The sequence below is a fragment of the Panthera leo genome, chromosome D1 (genome assembly GCF_018350215.1).
Source record: "Panthera leo isolate Ple1 chromosome D1, P.leo_Ple1_pat1.1, whole genome shotgun sequence".
NCBI classification, from domain to species: domain Eukaryota; kingdom Metazoa; phylum Chordata; class Mammalia; order Carnivora; family Felidae; genus Panthera; species Panthera leo.
Window position 1 is genome coordinate 110685704 of NC_056688.1, and position 25325 is coordinate 110711028.

At 49.0% G+C, this 25325-nt stretch overlaps 1 protein-coding gene across 14 annotated transcripts in view; it reads left to right on the forward strand.

Moving 5' to 3' along the window:
• The window catches only part of PPP6R3 (protein phosphatase 6 regulatory subunit 3), a 137009-nt gene that overhangs the window by 59333 nt on the left and 52351 nt on the right, over positions 1 to 25325 (forward strand). For 13 of the 14 annotated variants that reach the window (XM_042904777.1, XM_042904776.1, XM_042904781.1 and 10 more), the window contains 5 exons: positions 8114 to 8346; positions 12922 to 13108; positions 16210 to 16347; positions 18493 to 18558; positions 21792 to 21904. In XM_042904777.1, coding sequence (XP_042760711.1) covers positions 8120 to 8346; positions 12922 to 13108; positions 16210 to 16347; positions 18493 to 18558; positions 21792 to 21904 — 731 coding nt within the window. In that variant the 5' untranslated portion in view covers positions 8114 to 8119. Of the gene's footprint in view, positions 1 to 7585; positions 7744 to 8113; positions 8347 to 12921; positions 13109 to 16209; positions 16348 to 18492; positions 18559 to 21791; positions 21905 to 25325 lie in introns of those variants that run through there. The other variant, XM_042904778.1, reaches the window with a different exon arrangement.

Genomic DNA, 25325 nt, shown 5'->3' on the forward strand with positions numbered 1-25325 from the left:
CATATTTATGAGTCTCTTATGCTTTGTCCCCCTCCCTGTTTTTATATTACTTTTGGTTCCCTTCCCTTATGTTCGCCTGTTTTGTAACTTAAAGTCCTCGTATGAGTGAAGTCACGATGCTTGTCCTTGACTAATTTCACTTAGCATAATAGCCTCCAGTTTCATCCACGTGGTTGCGAATGGCAAGATTTCATTCTTTTTGATTGCCGGGTAATATTCCAGTGTGTGTGTGTGTGTGTGTGTGTGTGTGTGTGTGTGTGTGTGTGCATCTTCCTTGTCCATTCATCCATCAGTTGACATTGGGGCTCTTTCCATACATTGACTGTTGTCGATAGTGTTGCTATAAACATGGGGGTGCAGGTGCATGTGTCCCTTCCCAACAGCACACCTGTATCCCTTGTCGTGCAATTGCTGGGTCGTAGGGTAGTTCTATTTTTAATTTGTTGAGGAACCTCCGTACCGTTCTCCAGAGCGGCTGCACCAGTTTGCATTCCCCCCAGCAGTGCAAAAGAGACCCTCTCTCTCCGCATCCTCGCCAACATCTGTCGTTGCCTGAGTTGCTCATGTGAGCCATTCTGACAGGTGTGAGGTGGTATCTCATTGTGGTTTTGATTTGTCTTTCCCTGATGATGAGTGATGTTGAACAGCACGTTGTTATTAATTTAATTGGGGGCCATGAAGGCTCAGTTTACTCCCAAGATGAAGGGGAGTCTGGTGGGTTTTTTGGTACATTGATCAAACATCATCGTTTCCCAACATATTTGAGTGATCGGGGTATTTTTTTTTCTTCTTTACGATATTTTTGAGTCAGCTTAGAAATGAAGTTCCCAGAGACATGTGCCTCTTTTACAGTTTGGCGAGGCATGTCTAAACCAGCAGTGAGCCACTCTGGCCCTCTCGACTCAAGATCTAACCCTTCATTATTTCAGGGTGAGGAATGAAAACTTTTCCTATTAGTGCTACAAATATTTCTAGATATTAGAGGCTAAATAACAGTTCTGATTTTCTTGTGACCAACTTTTTTTGTGTTGAAGAATGTCCAAGTTGCTTTATATGTACAAGAATAAACATGATTTCTCGTGTATGTGTACGTCTCAGAAGGGGAAAACCTGGCCCGTATAAACCTCTCCTCACCAATCCCACATTGGCCCTGTGTGGAAAAGGTGGTTAACTGTTGACTTTGGCTGTAGAAGGATATTGGGCGGTTGGGGGGAGGGCGGGGAACAAGAGTAGGGTGGTTATTTTAGTACCAAGAGAGAAACTTTGAATCATAACCGTAGTAATGTATAATTAGAACTATCCTGTCCCAATACAGCAACCACTGGCCACATAGGACTCTTGAGCATAAAATGTGGCCGGTTCAAATTGGGATGTGCCGTAAGTATGAGACACACTCAGATTTTGAAGGCTTCGTTACAATAGAATTACATGTTGAAATAATACTGTTTGGATGTATGAGGTTAAATAAAATATATTTTTAAAGTTAACGTAGCCAGTTTGCTTTACTGTTTTGGTGTGGCTGCTAGAAAATGTAAACGTACACGTGTCTCACATTGTGGCGCGCGTGCTCTGTGCGCTCCTTCCGTCGGCCGGGGCCCCGCTGGCACTGGCCCCGCAGCCCCGGGCCGAGGGCCTCCCGGGAGGAGTGCGGTGGGAGGCCTGAGGTGCACCGGAGTTTGAACTCCCGACAGCATGTGCCTGTATGCCTTCGTTTGAGACTCTGAAAATAAATCTGTAGTACAGACATGCCCTTCGTAGCACGTAGAAAGAAAAAGAAAAATATTAAACATCACACATTTTGTTTATAGATTGTTTCCTGGGTGTTGTCTTGGACGTAAGCGGCCGCTGCTTCTCCCTTTGGTTTATACTCCGTGAATTTAGGTGACTGCAGTTACTTGAACTGCAAGGATCTGGTGCATGTCCGTTGCAGGCCTGGAGGATGTTAGCAAATACTTCAGAGCATGGAATCTTGGCGATTCCAGTGGGGCCAGTGACGAAACGGTGTCGGCAGCCTTCACGCCCGTGCAGCCCATGTGGTCTCGGGTTCCCCCGTGCAGAAGTGTTTGCTGTGACGCTCAGCTGCTCTTCGTAAGCTCAGCAATTCTTAATAATAATCTTGGAATCCTTTTTTGAGTCTCTGGACGTTTTGCCCTGGGCCCAGCCAGCCCCGGGTGCAGGTACTCCACAGGTGTGGCGGTAGGGTTCGTGGAGGAGAGCCTGTCCGGCTTGGCTAGATCCTTGCTAAACTTAAGTACAGTTCATAGAAATAGGAGCTTTCTGAGTTTTAGACTCATCAGAGCTCTTTGTCACTCCCTCGGCTTACTGCTGCCATCGGGAGGCAGGATGATTAGCAGTTTCTCCCTTCTGAGGGCCACTGGTTTATCTTTCACCACGTTCATCGTGTCATTCTTTTTGGGTTCCTGTTGGAAAGTGATATAATATGTTACACTCTGCATCTGTCATGTCCAGAGAAAACCCACTAATATCAGCCTGTCCACAGGGAGTTTCTGAAATAACACAGCCGCGTGTTTGCAAAGTCGGCCTTTTTCCTGTTTCTCTTAGTTATGTAATTATTTTGAATACACTTATTACAATTTGTTGCAAATGATCAGCCGTAGTTTAAACCCAGGGCGGCGGTAGCAGCAGCATCTGCAGCATCTGGGGACTTGTTGAGATGCAGAATCTCTGGCCTGACCCCAGATTTCCTGAGTCCGAATCTGAGACTGCCCTTTAACAGGACCCCTAGGTGTCTCCGGTGCCCGTGGGAATCAGGGAAGCGCTGGCTTAAACCTCGCAGACGTCACAGGCCGGCACGTTTGTCGACAGCAGCTTCTGTTTGCCGAGGTGCCCGTGCGGTCCAGCTCCGGAAGCAGGCCTTTGTCATTGACTCCTCACAGCCGGTTTGCTCGGTGAGGACACGGAGGTTTGGAGAGGGGGGTCTGCTTCCCCAAGGCTTCGGGGCCAGCCCGTAGCCGAGCGGACCTTGGAATCCAGGTCCGTTTGGGTGCCTAAGTGTCCGAACAAGGCTTGGGAGGAAAAGTTGTTTATTTGATGAAAGCAAGTGGTTGTAGGCGGTTCACACCGAACCACAGTTGAGCCCCTGTTGAATATATTCTGCCAGCAGCGCCCTAGAAAATTCTGCAGAAGGTCTGATGTGTTTGTCATACCTCTTAAAAATGATTTCACCACATCACTGTATGGTTCCTATGTCACAGACAGGGTGACACCTTTTCTCCCAGAAACAGCGTCACTGCTTAGCTGCTTTGAAAAAAAGGTACCAAGGCCCAGATTTTGCCTCTAAGAAGGAAGGTTATTTTGATAATTGCAGAGGACCTGTAATTAAAGTGGTTGATCTGAGATGAATAGGTTTATGGCCTTTGGTCCTGTTTTGTGCATATAAGATGGTAGTTTTCACTGGTGTTGTCAGTTCTGGGGAAGACAGAGAACAGCAGCGTCCGTCTATGGCAAGTTGACAGGTGACTCCCCAGCGAGCCGCCAACCTAACCTTCAGTTCTTTGGGAGAAAACCCAACCGTCTTACTCCAACTTCTAAAACAACTCTAGGGTTTGGAAGAAAGACGACAGGTTTTTAGGTTTTATTCACCATTCCCTTCTTTGTCTCCTGATAAAAGCCCATGACATGGTTTGCTGTGAGAAATTGTATCCCCTGACCTTTTCTCATGTTTATTTTTGAGAGAGAACGTGTTGCGCACGCGTGAGTGAGTGAGAGAGGGACAGAGGATCCAAAGTGAGTTCTGGGCTGAAAGCAGAGAGCCTGATGCGGGGCTCGAACGCACACCAGTCGTGAGATCGTGACCTGAGCTGAAGTTGGATGCTTCACTGACCGAGCCACCCAGGTGCCCCAGAAATTGTATTCCCTTTTATCCCTAAATCCTAGTAAGGATTTTAAACTATATGTACGTTAACTAAAAATTAGCTGTTGAAGTGCCAGCTCCTTTCAGTTTTTCTGAGTATCTTAGTTGTATTTTTGAAAGGACTCCATTTTACTGCAGGGCCCTGGCGGTTGAACTTTGTATGTGACTATCAGTTCATACCTAGCTTGTTTCTACCTCACAGGGCATAAGTAGAAGCTAGGGGAACTAATTTACTGATGCCATTCATTTCCAGTCAGTTTGCTGCTTGACCAAAAGGTAAAATACATAATGTTTGCTTAAGAAGTCTACTGTGGTTTTATTTTATTTTTAAGTTCGTAGCATACCCAGTCTAAAGAAAATGCACTGTGGAAATGCATATTTCAGAGTGTTCCGATTTTAAAAAATGCTCTTCTAATTCAGGATGGTGGAAAACGAAAGGACTCAGGCATTTTAAAACAGTTGCTTAAGCATTCCTGTTCTCTTGCTTAAGTAAGTATAGGAAAACAAGAAGTCACAGGCTTGGGGATTAGAGGAGCTGGGAGGTCAGGGAGGGAGGGCACCCCGTGAGAGCACACAGACCAGGTGTGTGACGGCACATCGTAACACCGCCTAGGGCAGGCTCTGAGGTTGGCAGGTGTCTTTCTCCCACGTGGTGATTTGGGGACGGAGGCATCTTCCGTTTTTTGGCTCTGCCATCCCTCAGAGCCCTTCTTGTCTTCGGCTTCCAGCCAGATGCAGAGGAGAGTGCGTGGAGATTTTTATGGTTCATGGCACGTGGGGGATGACGTCGTCGTGCGCTTATCCCTACCTGCCCGAGAAGTCGGGGAAGGAGAACGGGTCTCTAGCCAGTCTGGCCCCACACCGTGTGGCTGCCCCCAGCCGCGTGGGCTGCGAGGGTCCGGGGTGGCGTCCGTGCGGGCTCAGAGACGGTGGAGAGGAGAGTTAGCGTTGGTGGGAACCTGACTTCCCCCTGAGCGAGGGATGCTAAACTTCTTCTGTAAAGGACCAGGTAGTAAATATTTTAGGCTTTGCGGGCCACATTTGCCCTCTGCCACACATTCTTCTCTTTTCCTAAAACAACCCTTTAAAAATATCGAAACCGTTCTTAGCATGGAGGCTGTGGGCTGGATTTGGTCTGTGGGCCGTCATTTGCCAGTTCCTGCTCTTACTTCGTCATGACTAATTATCAGTCTTCTTTATAAATCCGGTGTTTAATGAGTTACCTTCATAAGGTTGAAATTTGGGGAGTCCATTTTTACTTGGATTAGCTGGATATAATTACATTCGGATCCATAATTAAGGAGTGTGCCTTTATCTGTGTCTGTGGACGTTTATAGTTTCCACTTGGTGGACGTGTGTATCTTGTTTATAATTAGCCAATCGTAAGGTCTTGGTAATCAGCTTTGCTTTTTTGTGATTGATTTCTTAGTATTCTTCATTTTACCTCGCCTATCTATATGGGATTACAAAAAATAAAAAAGACATACTACTTTAAATGAGAACTAATCTTTAAAAAAAAGACTTAAGGCTAAATTAGTAATGATGTCCAGTTTTCTGACTTCAGGTGGAGAGACTGTTCTATTAGATGATCAGAAATTTGGTTTACAGACCAAAATAAGCACAAACTCATCTGATGTCAGTGGAGCGTTGGAAAGTATTTGAATACACCTGTAGCTCTTCAGTCAGTGACTTCACTAAAGTACTTATAATAAGTAAAGTGAACTCTTCTTTCAATTTGTAGACATCCCGGCATCGAACTTCCCATGATGAACTGTGAGGCCAAGGTGTACTGACATGGATGGTTACTTTTTTTGGCCTTGTGTAAGGTGCCTTTGCTCCGTGAGCCGAACGAGAGCTCCATTATCTGTCCCAAGTGCCCGTGTCTGCCCTTCAGGAACAGTGCAGATTAATACGTGCTCAGAGCCCGAACACGGCCTGGGACTTGTGTGCTGGGGCTGTGTGAGAACACAGCTGTTTTCGTGCCCGTACGCTTCGGTTCCAAGTATGAGGCAGAGCGGTAGAGCGTACAGGTTTTAGGATTTGTGGTTCAAACTCCCGGAGGAATGAGCCGTGTTGCTCCGGCAGAAGCTTGGTAGACGGTGCTGACGGCGTCATCCTGGGGAGCTTCCTTCTTTCCTCCTCTGCAGTTAGCTTTTGCTGTCGTTTTGTCTTTTTTCACGTTGTCAATTTTATTAGGGCAAAATGGCCTAATAACGCCTTTTCTGTTTGCCATTTTCCACAGTCTGAAAACCAGAAAAGCATTTATAGCTTTATTGATTTCCACCATCTTTTCCCCCGAAGTTCCTTACTAGGGATATATCACCTTTGCCCTGTTTCCTTTGTAATTGGCTTAGTAGTAGAAGTAGGTTGCTCTTGTGTTTGAAGTATCCGTTTCTGTCCTTCGCTAGCAAGGGTTATAGTCGCAGCGAGCGCTCCGCCCCGCTCCTGGTCCTGGAGCAGAGAGGTCACTCGCTGGTGTGGCATGGGGGCAGTTGCTGACCGTGCTGGGAGTTGTGACGCTGCCCTTTTAGCGTGTTCTGTGACGTCTTCTGTACATAATGGGGGGTGGCGATGCCTTATTCTTGTGCCGTCCCCCGAGCTTCGTGGTGAACGTGTCCCCGTGCAGGTGCCCCACTGCCGCTCCGCTTTCCGTGAACTGTCAGGGTGGCCCCTCTGCCCACCGTGTCTTCCTCGTGCTGCTGACTGGTGTGAGCTTATGAGTGCCTTTTGAAACATAAAGAATTTTTTTTTTAAAGCAGGGACAACTTTTATAACATCATATTTCATAATCTTCCCTAAAACCTGTTCCCTTAAGGAGTCTTTTTTTTTTTTTTTTTTAAAGATTCCTTAAGACTGCTTATATTTTAAACTCCCATGATCGTCCACTTAATAGTCAAGTCACATGAAGTGGGTGTACTTTTCCATGTCCCTGAGTAACCCGACATGGTGCACAGTCTTCTGTGCCTGGATCGATCGGTGTGACTGGCTGTATAACTAAAACTTGCCCTCCGTGATCTCTGATTTAAAAAATTTTTTGGACGGATGTGCCTGAAAATACTAAATACTCCTACCTGATCTAATATGGATGATTTAGCAAAAATAAGTAGTTCTCAGAATGTTATGTGTGCTATACATAGGTTATGACCTTTGCAGCTGCCTGCCTTCTACCTAGGCTCTTCCAGCACAGGATTTTGCACGCGCGGGCCTGGAGATTCACGTGCTTTTCAGTGATCACGGTGACAGGGGCCACTGCCCTGGGCGGGTGGTAGAGCCGCAGTTGATCGGTAGGTTTGGCTTTGTCGGTGGGGGGCGGGGAGGGGGTGTTACAGGAAGTAAGTGTGTGTCTCTCCAAACCCCGGCTCCGGAATTCTGCACTGAGCATCTTGGACCCACAAGAATGACTTTTGAATGGTCCTGACCCTAATCAGGACTTTTGTTTGATGCTGTCATCTTGTCACGTGTTGCTCAAAAGTGGCATTTGAGAGCGTCTTGTTGTGGCAGCTGCAGATTACATAGTGACTCTGTGTTTCCTGTTTCCAGTTGTAACCAGTGAGGACCTCGTGTGACTCTGCAGATGGCCGTGCCCTGGCTGTTGAGGAGGGGTGGGAGGGCGAGGAGGGGGGAGTATATATATGTGGCACGGCCAGTGTCAGATGGGTCTCCTAATAGCTGAGGGTGGCTCGTTTCCCTAATTCCTTAGGAACTGGCTTCCTCTTGTGTAGTTTCTTTGTGAAGAATGACACGGATCTGATCGTTTTAGGACTCTCAGCCGTGAAAGCGCTGCTTTGTGGTGGTTATTTACTTAATTCTTTCATACTCCGAAGAATGCCGGACACTTTGGTCAAGTACTGGTCACTTGTTGCTGGAAGGTACTACCTCGGTGTCTGAATGTGCGCTTCCCCTGTAAGAGAGGGCTTCCTTTCTTCCTTTCGCGGCATTACATTCTTAGCAAAGTATGGATGGCTTCATATTGTACGTTGACATCATCCCAAGCTTCAGCGTTCTTTCGGCATTTTTAAGTCAAAATTTTTTGTTTTCAATAAAAATACTTTCTTTTCTGAGAAGGAAAAGCCCTGCGAATTTTACTTATTTAGACAAGTACCTTATAGGCTCGATATGAAACTTACTGTACTTATGTGATGCAAGTTAGCATTTTAGACTGTGAAACTAAGCTGAAATTTGAAAAGTTAATATGTAAAGTTGAAATTTTTTTTGAAATACTCTCTGCGTTTTGTTTAGACCAGCATGTTTTGGAAATTTGATCTTCATTCATCATCCCACATAGACACACTTCTAGAAAGAGAAGATGTAACACTGAAGGAGTTAATGGATGAGGAAGATGTTTTACAGGAATGTAAAGCTCAGAACCGCAAACTTATAGAGTTTCTGTTAAAAGCAGAATGTCTCGAAGATTTAGTCTCATTCATTATAGAAGAACCACCTCAAGACATGGATGAAAAGATCAGATACAAGTAAGAAAATTCAATCTTCTCTTTAGGGTGGGACTGAAGTGAAGTGGGGTAGAATCTTGTCCTTGTCCAGCAATTCCCCAGGGCCGTCGTGGACCATTTAGAGTGTTAAGTTGGCCAAGAGTGACAGACTCGGTGGAGCATGTCATCCATTCTAGAACCAAGTCCGGTGAAATCATAGGGTTTTAAAAAGGAGCCTTCTAAATTGCAGTCAGAAGGCTTTGTGGCAGGGCGACGTGCTTTGTAAACAGTGATGAAGTTTCTTAAGATAGTAAGACGATCCAAGTAAGTATTTTCTCTTCTTTGCAAATAGGAAGCTAGAGATTACGTGACTGCCCGAGATCCTATGGCAGATCTAAGCCGGAGCTCGGGTTATGAAGACCGTTACCGAGCAGATAAATTCTGAGCTTCGTTAACTTCAGGGAGCGGGGTCTCGGTGAACGTGGGTGCAGCCAAATTTAACTAGCTAGCGCCTTGGACCACCGTGGCGAGCTTACGTCCTCATCGCTACTTTCATCCGCTCACGGCAGAGCAGTAGTGCGCCGGGGGCCTCTGTCCCCGTGTCCTGACCGCACTTGGACCGCACACTCCTGCCAGCTCCCGGCGAGCACTCCGTGTGTGTTTAAAGCGCCTAGGTCTCAGGGAGCCGTCCCTCCACGTCCAACTGTATTGAAAGGTTTGACTCCGCACCCCCCCCCCCCACCCGCCCCCCAAAATAGGACGGACTCAGGAACAAAAAGTCACTGATTCTGCATCAGATAAACTTAACGGAATAGGAGGAATTAAGGCTTTTACTAGATCCTTCTTCGCCCTTCCTCCCCCAGTCTATTCTTCTTTTCAGATATCTTTTTATTTCTTTCTGGGGAGAATTTTGCTGTCAGAGAAATAATACTTATTAATGCCTTCAAGTTGCTAGCGACTTGGACCTTCAAGGAGGTGAGGTTATGTTCTCTGCCGGCCATTAAGATTGCCAGTTAGCATTGGTGACAGCCTCTACTCAGGTCAGTCCCCCGAAAAGGAAGAGGAAAGACGTTTCGCAGCAGGAGCGCTGGCGTACTCCCATCCCCCAGAAGCCGTTTTGGAATTCCCTTCACGGTGAACAGCCCGCACGTGTGGGTGCCGCTCGTCGCGGGGCTCGTCCTGGCAGGAGCCAGTGCGCTGCGGGCTTCGCACCCAGCCCACCTGGGAGGGGTGTCGACCTCCCCCCTTGGAACGCTTGAGCCAAAGGGCTTACCCTTCTGGGTCGGTTTCCTCACCTGCTGAACGAAGCTGATACCTCTGTGACCGGGAAGAGCAGGCACAGCACGTCTTCCGGAAGGTGCTTAGTTCACCGAAAAGTAGTCACGGCTTCTGTAGTACCGCCATGCTGGTGTTCTTTTGTGTTCCCTCTGAGGTTGCGAGAGCAGCTGTGCCTCCCTGGCCACGTGGCCTTCCGGATGGCACCGTCTTGAGGGAGCTTGACTTGAGCTGGGCAGGTGAGTTCTCCGCTGTAGTTCTGGCCTGGGAGGAGCCACGGGCTGTGTGTAAGGCACACGGTACACGTAGCTAGATGCGCAGCGGGGTGTTTCAGATGGGACCTGAAAGCTCTCGGGGGTTAAGGTCGACTTAGAGTCATCTCAGGAAATGTAGACTAGTGTTTTATAGAGTCTGGGTGATGGAGTGATTTCTGTGTTTTGTGAACCTCATAACTGTATTAGTCACACATGTGGATTGAACTCATCACTGTTCTAAGCTGATGATCATACACAAGGTGTTAAAGGTTTGTCATTTTGTGCTAACCTTTTTAATTTTAATGACAGATACCTCCGTCCTAAACTATTTAGCAGAAATTTGATCTAGCAGAACTTTAAGCCTCGGTTCCTAAGTAGTATAATAAATCCTAAAGCTAAGGTGCTGTTGTTTGGGTCAAGGTTCCCGCAGAGGGGCTGGGGGCCAGAGGAGACCAGGAGGGGCTGCCGCCCTGAAGGCCAAGGGAAGCCAGGCTTCGGGAAGGAGAGATGGGACGAGTGGGTCGGGGCCGCTGCGCACAGGCCCCGTGACCGTTGGTGACCGCAGCACAGAGCACGTGGGCCCCGGCAGCGTGGGTTCTCTGGAGGGACGGAGGGGAGAGCCCGGCCGGGAGCTCTCTGAGGAGGAACTGGCAGCAAAGCAGAGACAGCTCTTCTAGCTAGTTTCCCCGGAAAGGAGCAGAGAGAGCAAGTGGGCGCTGCGGGCAGATAGGAGTCAGGGGAGGTGTGCTGGTGGTGTCACCCCCGGTGGGAGAAGTAGTGGGGGGTTTCTGTGCCGGTGAGTCCGTGTGCAGTCCAGTGGGAAATGACGGGGCAGAGGGAGGGAGCCATCCAGGGACGTGCTGTGCCTAAGCGGGCTGGAGGCCGTGTGGTCAGAAGGACAAGGGGAGGGGGGCTTTAGGAGCAGAGTCGGCCCTGGGGATGGGGAGGAGGAAGGAGTCCAGATGCAGGTGGGGGTGTAGCTACAGAGGAATCGGGGGGTCAGAGCCTGTGCTGGGGCCGGGGGGGGAGGGGAGGGTGGCGCTTGCCGCAGGGTGGGATGGCGGGGGTCTTAGGGTGTTTTAGAAGCTCGTTTAATGTTTGAGAGGTAGGGAAGGGGAGAGAGAGAGGACCCCAGCCTGTCCAGAACCAGGACCTTGAGCCTTTCGTATAGTGCCCAGGCCCATACGTGTGCCTCTTTATCTAGGTCGTGTGTCTCAGTCACTGTGCAAAAACAGGTGAAAAATTCCTTGAAAAAAGTTTTTAAATGCCTCTAGCCTCTCCTGGACCTCGTGTGTCAGAATTTGGAGAATACACGCTACGCGTTTGGTTTGCGGCCACGGTTGAGGCCACTACCTTTTACCAGTCCTTTATTTGCCAGCAATTTCAAATTGGGGTAATTGAGACAATGTTCCCCCAACATCGTCCCCCAGTGTTCCCCGTAGTAGCATTTCGGAAGCTTTGTAAAGTAGAAAATATAGAGGAATAAAAACAGTTAGCTTTTGTTTATTCCGGGCCTCCTTCCCAGTATTTCGTATGTCCTATCCCTCCACGTGAGGTAAATGCTGTTGTCTTCATTTTGCAGACTTGGAGACTGAGGCCCAGGGAGGCTAAGGAACTTGCCCAAGGTCGTGCAGCTTGTAAGTGGTAGACATGGAGTCCGAACCTGGGCGGTGCGACTCCGGAAGCTGCACCTGCACCCCGTGCATGATCCTGCCCCTGGCACAACGGCGACTTCGTGTTGTGGCGTCTTTGAGCCCGTGTGTTGCACAGAGTAGGAGAGAGAGACTCTAATTTGAGCCACAGAAGAGAGCTGTTTGATCATATGGTCTTGATGCCCGCACGCCTTCCAGTTCTGTTGTCCTTTTCCCTACGAAGGTTCTTCTGGGGACGTTCCTGTCCTGTTCCATCTTCCGACCTCACCCCAGACCCTCGCAGAGGCTGCGGCTTTCTGGTCTGCCGGGGGCCTCGCAGCAGGCAGCCCTTGGGCGCCTCGAGGGGCGTGGCGTGTGTTCTAGACTGCGGTCCTCCCCTCTTTCTTGTCCTGCGGCTGTTTGTGGCTGTTCCGTCACCTCCCCGTCCTGGTCAGCCTTTGACTTGCCGCTCCAGAGGACTAGTTGGTTCTGGATCCTGGCTGCTTGACGGGGCGGAAGTAAGAGCAGAGAAGTGAGCTTGTGGCCGGAAGAGCCGTGGCGTCTCCATTTGTTGCCATTGAAAACAGACGGGAAACTGTGGTAAAAGGAGCGAGTGGAGAAAACGGATCAGCTGTCTGGTTTTCAGAGAGAGCGAGTGCTCTGGTGGGCAGAGGCAAGCATGCTTTCGGGGTGCAGGTGTTTCCAGGGCCGAAGGGTCTGCGGAGAGGTCTGCGTCCCACGGCAGTGAGGTCCGACGGGGGCTGATCCCGGACCACCTTGGAAGGCTGGCTTGGAGAGCTCTCTTTCTGTATGCCGTTTTTCCACTTGGGTAGCTAGCTCAGGCTGACGTCCTCCTCTCCACTTCCCTATGTTAGAAGATTTGTTCTCTTAAGACGTGACATGGACTGGACGCTTGGTAAGCGCCCCCAAAACAGCTCTCTGGTACCATTTGCAACCCATGTGAAAATAGGCGTGGCCGGTCTCGGAACCTGCATGTGTCTTGAGCGAGTACTTACGAGGTGCTGTGTGCAGGGCGGTTTCCTGGACACCAGCGTCCCCCGTGGTCGTCCTACAAGCCGGGCCGCTTCCCACGTCAGAGCAGGCTGCTCAGGGCTGCAGCCCGAGGCTCTTAGCTGCCGCATCTCGCCAGGCCTGTCCTGTGGGAGAAGGCCCACGCCCTGCGGCGTGGCCTCCCCAGGCTCCCGAGCCCTGGCTGTGCTCTAGTTCTGTTGGGGAAAACGTATCCTGTCACAGCTTGCTTTAGAAGTAATTTTTGAGACACGGCAGAAAATTCACTTTCATCTACAGGTTGGACAGAATGGATTGACATGCTTTTCTAATTCCCAAAGGTGATTTTGTTCTTGACAAAATTTTAGGAAGCCTTTCTGATTTGTGTTTTTACTTTATGTCATGAAACTGTTAATACAGATGATGATACAAGTGTCCTGTTCTTCTAGGTACCCAAATATATCTTGTGAGTTGCTCACTTCTGATGTCTCCCAGATGAATGATAGACTGGGAGAAGATGAGTCCTTGCTAATGAAATTATATAGCTTCCTCCTAAACGATTCCCCCTTGAACCCACTACTTGCCAGTTTCTTCAGCAAGGTGCTAAGTATTCTTATCAGCAGAAAACCAGAACAGGTAAATATTATTTTCCGAAAGGTAAGTATTAGGGCTGATCATCCCCCTGAGATGATCCCCCAGTCATTTTGTTGCTTCAGTGTTCTGAGTGTGCCGTAAGTCCAGGTTCTGTAGAGGAAGAGTATACTTTAAATATACTGACCTACCACTGATTCACACGTTAATGAGTGTGTTCCCCCTCGACATGTTCTTTTCCCGGTGCCCCACAGCTCCGTTTTTTGGTTTACTTTGGTTTCCTCTTTTGACATATTTGGAGCATGAGAATGTGGGGTGTCCGTCTGCGAAGGTAGCGAGCGCCGTGGCTCCTACCGAGTGGTTGAAGGAGTCGTAGTGACTCTGGCAAAGTAAATTTTTAATTATCGTTATTATTTATTTACTTTTTGCGTTCCCCTAATGATGAGCACAACAGATGAGGCTTTAAATCAAAAAGCTTTTCTAGAAATGTAATTGATGATTAGTTTATGCCCATGTTTTGATTCCACTCAAAAGCTTAAGTGTTTAGCGTGAGACGTCTCTGTTCAGACTGCTGTTCCTGTCCAGTAGCGCTGGGGGCAGAAATTCCTGCGTTACTATTGTGGCAGGAACCTTCCCCTCCCGTCCCCCCTCCCCAGACCCTCATGTCTGTTTTGTTCCTAAACAATTCAGATCTGCGTGGGAAATTTGTATTCTAAGGATCTGTCATGTGTAGTGGTTCTCAAAGTAGGGTTCCTGGGCATGAGTGCCACCTGAGAATTTGTTAGAAATGCAAGTTCTAACCACCTCACACCTAATGGATCAGACACTCTGGGGGTGGGGCCCAGCGATCTGGGATTTTTCATAAGCCTTCTTTGATGACTCTGATGACAGTTTGAGAATCACAGCTGCGGTGGATATTGGTGCGAAAAAGGACGTGCTTACCAGGAGATTACGATCCGCTTACGGAAACACGCACCCAAGGAGCCACGAGAGCCTCGACGCTCAAGTACAGGCAGATCTGCCAGAGAGCGGCGAGCGAGGGTGTGATGACCGGGTGCAGTTGGTCCATCCGGCCGGGCCTGACCTCCTTCCTGATGGAAAACAGGCTCCGTGACCCGTCCTTGCTGTCAGCGGAGGGTTGAAGCTATTTTAGGCCCAGTCCGTCTGACTGTGCCAAGGCAGAGTTTAGAAAGACGAGGTTGTTCTTTTCACGTTCTTAATTAAGCAGCATTACCCTCCTAAATGAGTTGGGATTGAAGTTCTCTTTTCTTAGAGAGTGAATCCCCAGTCATGATCACTGTCACCCAGGTTGTCTTTCCCTGTTCTGCCTGCTGGGGAGAAGTGGCAGCACTGCTGGGTCTCGTCCCATCAGCCCCAGTTACTCCTGGTCCTTTCGGATGGTTGTAGCCATTATCGAAACAGGTCTTTACACCTTCGTCGTGCCTTTTCTTTTCCCTCTGTGCTGGGGGAGCCCGAATCCCCGGGTCCCGGTTCTCACCAGACCTTCACTGTAGAGCCAGAACGCGCTGGAAGCTTTCTGGGACTCAGCATTTGCACGGCCTTCCAGGTCAGACCTCTCTGTGCAGAGGTGACGGCACGTGCTGATGAAATGCTGAGAGATGGGCCTGGCCGCTCTGTTGTTTGTTCTGCTTCTTGGCTTAGGACTCTGAGTGGAGTCACCCCTGCTCTTCTCGCTGTAGGAAGAGCTCAAACCTAGCGCCTCTCTCTCCCGTTGAGACCTAAGAGTGTGAACGAAGGTGTCCCATCACATGATATGTTATTAGGAAGGGGCTGTGCAGCTGCAGGTGACGAAAACCACGTCGACTCCGTCTGGCTTAACCGACACGGACGTTCGTTCGCTCACGGGGCAGGAAGTCGAGCCATGGGACGCCTTCCGTGTTGGGGGCTCGCACGTCAGGAGTGTCCTCCTCCATCTAGGACGTGTTGCCGTCCTGGCTCTGCTGGCCACGGCACTGGCTGCAGTTCGTGCCTTGGGGCCCCACGTCCGGCGCCTTGCCACTGAATCCTGCAGTATTTGGGGCACATCTGACTTTTTCCTCTTTGCTCCTCTCCTCGTGCTTTTAAAAACCGTGTGACTCAGCTGTGAGTGGATTAACTTCTTGCAAGTTTCTGTTACAACGTGTCTAGAGAAGCAACGTATGATGGTTAGTCCTGCACTTGTGCCCAGTGGTGTGGAGCAGTTTCTGTCATCCCTGGCTCTTAGGCTTCTCCACGTGGGACAATGGCAGGATTGTGGCTTTTGTGGCATACAGATCTAAGTTTAAACCTCAGGGCAGCCACAGTTTGGCCCTAGCGACATACTGAACTGGTCTGCGCCTCGGTTTCCTCATCTGTAACGCCGAGTGGGGCAGCCTCACCTCGAGGGGCTCTCGAGAGGTTTCGGTGAGATTAGCGGCTGCCACCCTGGCCGTGTTGCTTCTGGGACTTGTGAAGGGACCCCGGGTGGCTCCGGACAGAAGGCGCAGCAGGGTGTGCAGGACAGAACCGGCTCCCTCTTCTGGCACAGAAGAGAGACCCAGGTGGCCTCTGGGTGTTTCCACGTCCCTTCTGTGCAGCCGCCCGTCCCTCCCTCACCCCCTCCCTGTGGGAACCCGGTCAGGTGAACCCAGATGAAACCCAGATGTGATGTTTCTCTAGCAGGTCACTTAGCCACTTAGACTGACGTAGAAATGCTTTTTGCTTTGAATTTTTTTTCTTAACTTGCTGGAGTCTAATTAGGATTTTGAATATTCTGCATTTCCGTGCAAAGTCTAATGGACTTATATTTATGTCCGTAAACTGTTAAATGGTATATTCTCATGCTCATTATTAGGGTATTAAATTCTTTATCCTTATTCTTTGAAAGTTAGTAATGACAGTGAACAGAAAAAGACTCTGTTATGATGTGTTTATATTAAGGAATGCGTGATACTTGGGGAGATTTTTTTCCTAAGGGGTTTGCGTACCGTAACAACCAGCAGCTCTCCGGTTTTATGTCTGATGACTGACTTCATGTCTGCCAGTCCTCGGCGGAAGGTGGTGGTGGGCTTTGAGGGGGCGGGTCCGGGGGTCAGGGCGGGGTAGGACCTAGAGTTGACAGTTCCGCCCGTTTCCATGTCTTTCAGTTTTGGTTTGTTCTCCTCTAGATCGTGGATTTCTTAAAGAAGAAACGTGATTTTGTAGACCTTATTATAAAGCACATAGGAACTTCGGCCATCATGGATTTGTTGCTCAGGCTCCTGACGTGCATCGAGCCTCCGCAGCCCAGGCAGGACGTTCTGAATGTGAGTAGAATCATGACCCCCGCACCGGGGCTGCTGGGAGCTGGGAGCCCGGAGGGATTCCAGGAGGTTGGGAGAAGAGAGCTGTCTGGGAAACCGGGGCAGGGGTGAGGGGTGGGGGGAGAGGGCAGGGGGAGGAAGGAAGGTTGTTCGGAGGAAGAGATTCAGGTTTTGCAGGATTGGTTTTCCAGGTGTGCGCATCTGTAGGTGCCTGGGATGCTTTGGGAGGGGCTCTCCAGCCTTTGCCGGTCTGTTTCTTGGCGGGAGGGGTCGAGGATGGGTCTTAGAGCTGCCCTGGTGGGAGCGGAAGGTGGGGAGTGAGAAATCTCGTCTGCGTACGCTCCACTCCACGGCGTCACTCTTGAGACCGTGGCCACCCTGCAGGGTCCGGCCGCAAGGACACGTGTGGCTGTTTCCAGGAAGTCCGTCTTCACAAGTAACTTTCTTCTTGTGGGTAGTTAGGAGCGTGGGGTAAGAGGGAGAATGGAGATTGGTTTTCAAAAGCATACATTTTAGAATTCTGGTAGGTGATGATTTTCGGATCCGTGTGCCTCTTGAAGAGCTTTCTTAAGTGGAATTTGGGTGGAATGAGTAACTTAAAGATGAAGTTCCTCACTGGCTCTTATCTTTGCCTGTTCTTCTTGTCTTCTGGCTCCTCCTCTCTCATTCTCTTCACTGCCTTCTTCCAGAACCTTCCCCAGTCCATTCCATCCTTAATACTCCGCTTTGAACCTTAGCACTTACTTGTTTCTTTGAAGTCCGTTTTATTGGCAATGCCTTTCTTATTTTACATACGTATGTATATGTGTATGTATGTATGTATTTTGAGAGAGAGCTCACGCGAACGGGGGAAGGGCAGAGGGAGAGGGAGACACAAAATCTGAAGCAGGCTTCAGACTCTGAACTGACAGCACAGAGCCCTTTGCGGGCTCGAACTCACAGACTGTGAGATCATGACCTGAGCTGAAGTCGGACGCGTAACCGACTGAGCCACCCAGGCGCCCCGGAGTATTAAGTGCTTCTTAATGGATGTGGGGCAGGTTAGCTCACAGTCTTCAGTTTCCCTCCTTTTCCCTGGGTGGTCAGGACCCTCCGCCCCGTCCCCTCAGACGTCACCTGGGAGCTCGGCTCTCCCCCCCCCCGCCCTGCTGAATCAAAGTCTGTACTTGAGCAAGACACCCAGGAGGGGGATTCACGTCCCCGTTTTAAAACTGGTCTTAAAATGTGAAGTGGGACCTCTAGCTGTGTGCCCTCTGGTAGCTTCGTGTGCATTTCCTTTGGGCACCGCCCTCCTTGAGGACCAGACAGCTGGGCCTTCAGCAAAGTGTGTTTGATTTCTTGCCACCCGGTGCCACGCCTCCCCCCTGTCCCCAGTCTCCTTTAACCTTTGGGTTTTGCTCGTTTGGGGGTTGTTTTTGTTTTTGTGTGTCCTTTCGCGGTTGCGAGTGCTTTGTTTGTTACGGTGTTTCTGTCTGCGCAACTAATACTCCACTAGCTGACTTGTGATTTATTCTTCCTCACTCCTTTCCTCTTCCTGTTGGCAGTCCCAGCAGTACCTCACGTGTGGAGGGGAGATTGTTCTGGTCAGGATACCAGCTCTTTACGAACTCGTGATGGGGCAGACAGACTCTCCTGCTGTGGGGTACTGCTCCTGGGCTTCCTGTGGCTGCTTTGGTTTTGAGTCTGAAAGTTCATCATATGTTTTAACCCAGAGGCCTGATACCAAATACTGCTTTCGTCAGTGTTTCTGAAGCTGTCTGAAAGCGAAGATGTACATACTCTTCTAGAAGATGTATAAATTCCACCTCCCCTCAACAATCAGAACACAGACCCTTTTAAACAATCAGAACACAGACCCTTTTAGTGGGTGGTGTCTGAGAATTACTGTGGCCGAGAAGCTGGTGGTAGAATTTCTATGTGTGGGAATTGTAACTTGGGGCATAGTTGGTACTGTTGGCTGCTGTTTAAATAATATATTCACTGGCATTTTCCTTGGGGGACTTTTAATTTCCTGTAGTGTTCAAAGTCCAGAGAAACCTGTAACATTCCACTTAAAATGTGATGGATATTTCCAAGTATGTTAATCTTCATTGGGGCTTGAACAAAAGCCACGCATTGCTATGATTACCTCTACAATGTGTTTTACAGTGGTTAAATGAGGAGCAAATTATCCAGAGACTTGTGGAAATAGTTCATCCATCGCAAGAAGAAGACGTAAGTTCTCTTGTGCGACTGTAAACTTGATGTTCTTGTTTTGTTTTTTAAAAAGCAACCATGTTTATGTGCACAGAACATAATTGTACGAGACGTGAAGGTAGAGAACAAGTATTGTTAAAGTTGACCGTTTTCTGAACACTGAAGGGTTTAAAAAATACTACATTTTCCTGTTGCCCAGAACTTTTCCGGAAACGTGGAAGACAGCAGGCCCCGGTTCCAGCACCGTCTCCCGGAGCTGGGGTTTTGTGCTGCGTCTGCTTGCCTTTGCCGCAGACCTCCGTCCACACTCCTTTTTTCTTGCGTGCACATCTTGAGCCCAAATGGTGTGGCCACATCTGCACTTGTTTGTCTCTGTTCTGGCTAAAGCTTTCCGGGCGGCACCTCAGAATCTTCGCCACCACCGAACCCCTTGAACGTTGGGCTCCTGGCGGTGGCACTTCCTGGCCTGGCTCGCGGCGCTCACGTGAGGGTTTGGCTTTGTCCCGGGTGCTGACGACGGACTTGGCAATAGGATCGAGGCCGCGTTGGAGCCTGAAGACAGAGCTGTGTGCCCAGGGGATGCCCGTGCGGGGTCGGGGAGGGGTCCCCAGGACCAGCCCGTCCGCCTCGTGGAGGGACCCGTCACTCTGCTCCTCTGCCGCTGCTCTGGCTGCCACCTTCAGCAGGGCTGGGCCACGCGGGGTTGCGGGCGTTCAGCCCTTTCTCCCCGCGCACATGGCACTTCTGTGGGGCTCAGCCTACTGTCTGTGAAGGGGCTGCTTTAAAGTAGAGGCGGGGAGGTCGGGGGACCCTCTCTTAGGCCTCTAGGTGGCCACTTAGTTTGAAGAGTGAGCCCCACGGAGGAGTAGCACAAAGCTAGGCGTGTGTCCCCGGAGGACATTTGGCTCACAAAGGTGAATTTTCTATCAAGGTTGAGTTAGCCCCTTCTACTCTGGTGCACTCAAAACCTTTGCTACCTGGAGTTCAGCTGAAACGGGCTTTTCCAAAAAAAAAAAAAAAAAGTTAATCATTAAAGGTGCTATGCGTTCCCCGTCTTGCCCTCGGGACCGTGCAGCTGGCGCTCCCCTCGGTGTCGTCACTGCCGACGTTCAGAACACAGTCCCGCGCACGCCCGTGCCAGTGCTCGAGTGCAAGAGCCCTGCCCAGCGGGAGCCCACCGTCTGGTTGGGGTGGTAACGCTGGTTGGGGGTTGGACGCTTCCCGAGCACGCTCCCGTGTGACCCAGGTGTGGCCAGTGCGGGCCGAGGAGAGAGGTGACGGGGAGCGCGGCCCGTGCCACTCGGGGGGGAGTATGTGTCCGTGGACGAGGCTTGCCTTTCGCCAGGTTCACGTTCCTGAACGGCAGAGCTTGATTACTCAACGGGAAGTTAGTTATACCTGCCTGCGAGGTTCAGGAGAAACTGATAAAGGAGAAGCCCAGCTCTGCAGCTTTCTTTTATGTTTTTTCAAGGACAAAGCATTTGGGGCATTAACACCTTCTTTACTTGCCTTGCAAGAAAGTTAATTTTGCCTCTGGACAGTCCTGTTGATACTTCTGTTTTGTATTACGTGATACATTATATGCTAAAATGGCACTGACCGGTTTGTGTTCGTGAGGGAAATGTCAGGCTCCTAATTCTGGTCAGTGGATTTTGCTGTCCTGGCGCGTGTCGTCATCTGTGCCAGAGGATCGCTGTCGACTGTGCCCGTGTCACGTGCCACAGGACGTGATGCGCGCGGGTGCTGAGACTTCGGACCTTTCCTGGCAGGCCGTTACACCACACACGAGGAGAACATGCAGTATTTCTTACCCATTGGCATATTCCAGGAAGCTTTGTCTTTTTTTTTTTTTTTTTTTTGTTAACGTCCATTTATTTAAAAAAAAAATTTTTTTTTTTAACGTTTATTTATTTTTGAGACAGAGAGAGACAGAGCATGAACAGGGGAGGGGCAGAGAGAGAGGGAGACCCAGAATCCGAAACAGGCTCTAAGCTGTCAGCACAGAGCCCGGCGCGGGGCTCGAACTCACAGACTGTGAGATCATGACCTGAGCTGAAGTCGGGCGCTTAACTGACCGAGCCACCCAGGCACCCCACGTCCATTTATTTTTGAGAGAGAGGCAGAGAGTGCTTGCACGCGAGTCGGGGGTGGGGGGAGCGGGGAGAGAGGGAGAGAGAATCCGAAGCAGGCTCCACGGTGTCAGCCCAGGGCCCGACACGGGGCTGGAACTCACCAGTGAGATCATGACCTGAGCTAAAGTCAGACACTTAACTGACTGAGCCACCCAGGAACCTCTGTCTTTATTTTTTAAATCAGTGCCAATTTAAAAGCTAATTTATGAGCTTCTCTGCTAATAAGAGTATATACAGTTGACCTTCGAACAACACAGGGGCGAGGGGTGCCAGCCCCCTACGAAGTCGAAAATCCACGTAAAAGTTTGGACTCCACAGACGGTTAACTGCTGATAGCCTGCGATTGACCGTAAGCCTTGCCGATCAGGTCGGCCGTCAGTTAGCACATAGATTGTGGATGTGCTCCGTGCACGTTCTTCTAGTAAAGTAAGCCAGAGGAAAGACAGTGTTGTTAAGAAAGTCCTAAGGAAGAGAAAATGCATACTTACATGAGTATGTACTGTATTAAGAAAATCCGCGTGTAAGTGAACCCGTGCAGTTCAACCCGTGTTGCTGAAAGGTCAGCTGTACATGGGGACGTGTTTTTTTCAAGTTTTCACTTGTCGAAATTCTTCCTTGCCAGAACTTTGATCACGTGTCCCTACACGTGGAAATCTGTATCGTGCAGTGTTGCTACGTGGGGCTCATTTTTTTTTTTTTTTTTTTTTTTTTTTTTTTTTTATTTGTTTTTGGGACAGAGAGAGACAGAGCATGAACGGGGGAGGGGCAGAGAGAGAGGGAGACACAGAATCGGAAACAGGCTCCAGGCTCCGAGCCATCAGCCCAGAGCCTGACGCGGGGCTCGAACTCACGGACCGCGAGATCGTGACCTGGCTGAAGTCGGACGCTTAACCGACTGCGCCACCCAGGCGCCCCAACGTGGGGCTCATTAGCCTGGCGGAATAAATTGCTCGTGTCTTTACCCACGTGACTTCTTTTGAGCTTGACTTTCTGTTCACTGCAGCTTGTTATGGCCAGTGTTCATTTGTGTTATTTCTTAAGTTTTTTCTTCTCTAATGTTTTATTATAAATTTGACATTTGACGTGTTTGATAGTTAAAATTGTACTTTTTCCCTTTAGCGGCATTCAAATGCTTCACAGTCGCTTTGTGAAATTGTTCGCCTGAGCAGAGACCAGATGTTACAGATCCAGAACAGTTCAGAACCAGATCCCCTGCTTGCCACTCTAGAAAAGTATGTTTCAAAGTCTGTTTTTGTTCTTTGTTCTTATTGATGCCGTTTGACGTGTTACCATTGTGAGTGTTGGTAAGTCTTCCTTATGTGGGAATCGTGTCCCTGCAAAATCCCCTCGGGTGGGTGACAAGGTAGGAGAGCCGGCTTATCTGACCTCAGCTGCTGTGGGGCCCGCTGGAGACCCACAGGGTAAGAAGGTGAATAAATGACATGTGTGTGTGGACTTTCAACTTTCAAGTAGTTGTAAACTAGAATTCCGTAAAGCCATCATAGGAGGGGGTGGCCGCAGTATGACTGTAGTCACTGCCCCACAAGTCTTTGGTGAAGAGTCTCCTACACAAACTGATTTGACCCATTTTAGTCCATGGTTCTTACTAGAAGCTCTTCTTAGTGTTTACTGTATCTTTGCAGCTGACTAGGGGCAACCTGACCAGACCTGATGGAAGGGTCACAAGCCCTATATGTTCTGTGTCTTTGAACCGCTCGTGCCCTTATTTTGAGACCGTGCCTTTGAGCACCGTCTCCTGTTTGGGTGGAAGATAGCTTGAGGATGCTGTGCTGTTCCGAAATGCGCGAACGGCCAACCCGTAGGTATTAGTTTCTGTAGATTCACAAATTTTCTGAAAGAATGCCTACCATCAAGCTTGGGCATACATTCGACCTGCATCCACACGGCCGCAGGCCGTTGGCATAAAGAAGAATCAGGCATTTCCGCCCTTCAGATGAGTAAGTAGGGAGGGTGCACACACCGTTAGCTGTGAGGTACGAGTGGCGGCCTTGCTTCAGTGCACCGCCGCTCTTGCTCTCGCTGATGACTTCGCCCGTCCTCTTGCGGTCCTTCCGTACGTTGACGTTCACGTGGCTTCTTTTGGCTTAACCACCTGGAAGGTCCTTTTATTCAAATAAGACATTTGTGTGTATTACTTACCTGGCAAGTGTGAGACGAGCGAGGAACAAATTAGAGACGTCGTAACTTTTTTAGTCTGTCATCGGAGAAGCAGAGTTGTGTTTTCCCAGTGAGTATTGTTGACCAGGAAGGAGTTGACTGATTCTCTGAGGGAGCGAAACAGATTATTGGTTCCTGAGTGATAGGTCATTTTACCCATCCCATTTCCGTTATTCTTGGCTTTATGGCATATGTACTCTTTTTATAAATATAAGACATTCCGCATTCAAATACCAGTAATCATAGTATTAGGTTGAACCACGTCAAATTGCCATTTGAGTAGGGTAAAAACATATTGAATACCAACAATCTGTGGTTCATGTGACAGCAGTTGTCCAACAGAAATAAAAGATGTAATTTTAAATTACCCAGTAGCCACATTCAAGTAAAAGGTGAAATTAATTGTAATAATTATTTAATCTAATTGATACAAAATATTTGAACATCTGCTCATTTAAGAAATTATTGAGGTAGTCTACATTCTTTGCACAAAGTTTTGGAAACCCAGCATATATTTTACACTTAGGACAGATCAATTGAGACTAATTGCAGTTTGAGTACAGTGGCCTCATGTGGTTGACTCTGGCCACCTGGGACAGCAGGTTCGCCTTGAATGTCAGACTGACCAACATTAATCGCGGAGTTTCAGCGCCACCAGAGCCCTCTCAAATGTGGACTCTGACCCATGAAGCCTGTGTATGGACTAGCTCTTAGAGTTCAAGCTGTGTCTTTAGTCCTGGATCAGCTATAAATTGAGTTATACAGGTACATACTCAGAATTGACATCATTAAATATTAGTTGGAATAAATTTCTTCAAATTCGTGGACTTGAGGAGTCAGGAGTCCCATGCTATCACTGAGTTAAATCTTCACTGCACTTAGCAGTGGGGAGACTTACTCTATAACAGCGCCTCCCACACCCTTCTTGAGATGAGAACCAACCCCTTTTAATATCACACATGCTCCCACGTTATGGTGGTTTCTTAGTGTCTGTTGATTAAGAAAATGCACAGTGATCAAAGGCTTCTACAGGCTTGGTAAACTTACTAATCGTAATAGCATTTGTCTATAGTTGATATATTATTAGGTAGTAATGTATAATATCTGTTTATGTTTGATAAATTATGGCGTAATATAGCAATATTATATTTTTTAAGATTTTAACGTTTATTTGTTTTTGAGAGAGAGAGAGTGAGAGCGAGCGAGCAGGGGAGGGTCAGAGAGAGAGGGAGACACAGAACCCGAAGCAGGCTCCAGGCTCTGAGCCGTCAGCACAGAGCCCGATGCAGGGCTCGAACCCACGAACCGTGAGATCGTGACCTGAATTGAAGTCGGATGCTTAACCCACTGAGCCCCCCACCAGGCGCCCCTGTCTATTGTGGTTTCAAGCTGCTAAGTAAGAACATCACTTGAACGAGAAGGTGGACGTCTATAGTTGGTCGCCGTGTCCATACCCCTCTACCTGGGGTGAGGCTGCTATTTGAAGAATAGACATATTTACTGTGAAAAAGCTGTCTGTTTCCCAGAGCTCAAGCCCAAACCTAGCATTTATTCTCTGGACTGCCATGCATTGAGTAGCGTTTACGGTGCTGTTTTGGACCAGGGTCTCACAAGGGGTTTCAGTGCTGGTCTGGGAGTGCGTGAGAGCTCCTTCCAGCAAGGGGGTCCTCTGAAGTTAGGTACCGGTTGTATTTGCTTCCCCCAAATAAAAGGAGATTCTCCTGCTTGCTGCCCTAGCCTGGAGAGGGCGGCGGTGTTGGGCTGCGGCGGGCACAGCTGTCCTCCGCATGACTGGCGTCTCCGCTGGGTGTGCAGCGGGGGCTCCCCAGCTGTAGGCCCCGTTGTACGGGAGACCCCAGTTCTAATTCACTTGGATTCGGAAATACTGAGATCCTGAGAAACTGAGATTTTTCCTTGAGAACACCCATGTAAGTTTACCTAACAAGTTACCCTTGTGTTTTACATTGATCATGACCTTGAATATGTAATGGGAAGAGCCAGCCCGCAGAGAATACTTTTTGGGCAGTAGTTCAGTCAGATCCATTTCATTGCTGCCGTGTTACTTTGATTTACCAGATTTTAATTAGAGGGTAAAATGCAACAATTGATCTTGTCTTTTACCTGTTTCAGATCTTAGTTAATTATACATCAGTGCCTTTGTGGGAAAACACTTGTGGGTTCTATTTACCTTTTTGAAAAATTACCCTTCTTTTGTGGGGCATAGAGTTCCAAATCTTATTACCACCCACAGCTACCACCGCCACCACCCTGGTCTCAGTGGGAGGTGACCGCCAATCTTGAAGTATTTGTTGGCTCTCGGCAAGATTGGCAAAGGCAAGCAGGGCCCAGGTAATTCTGCTGAGGCGGCGGGGTGGGGCGAGTAGGAAAGTGTATGTGGGAGAGTTGCATTTCTAATAAGCAGGATCACTTGTGTGCTCTAATAAATGTATTAAAAATAAAACGTTAAGTAAAACG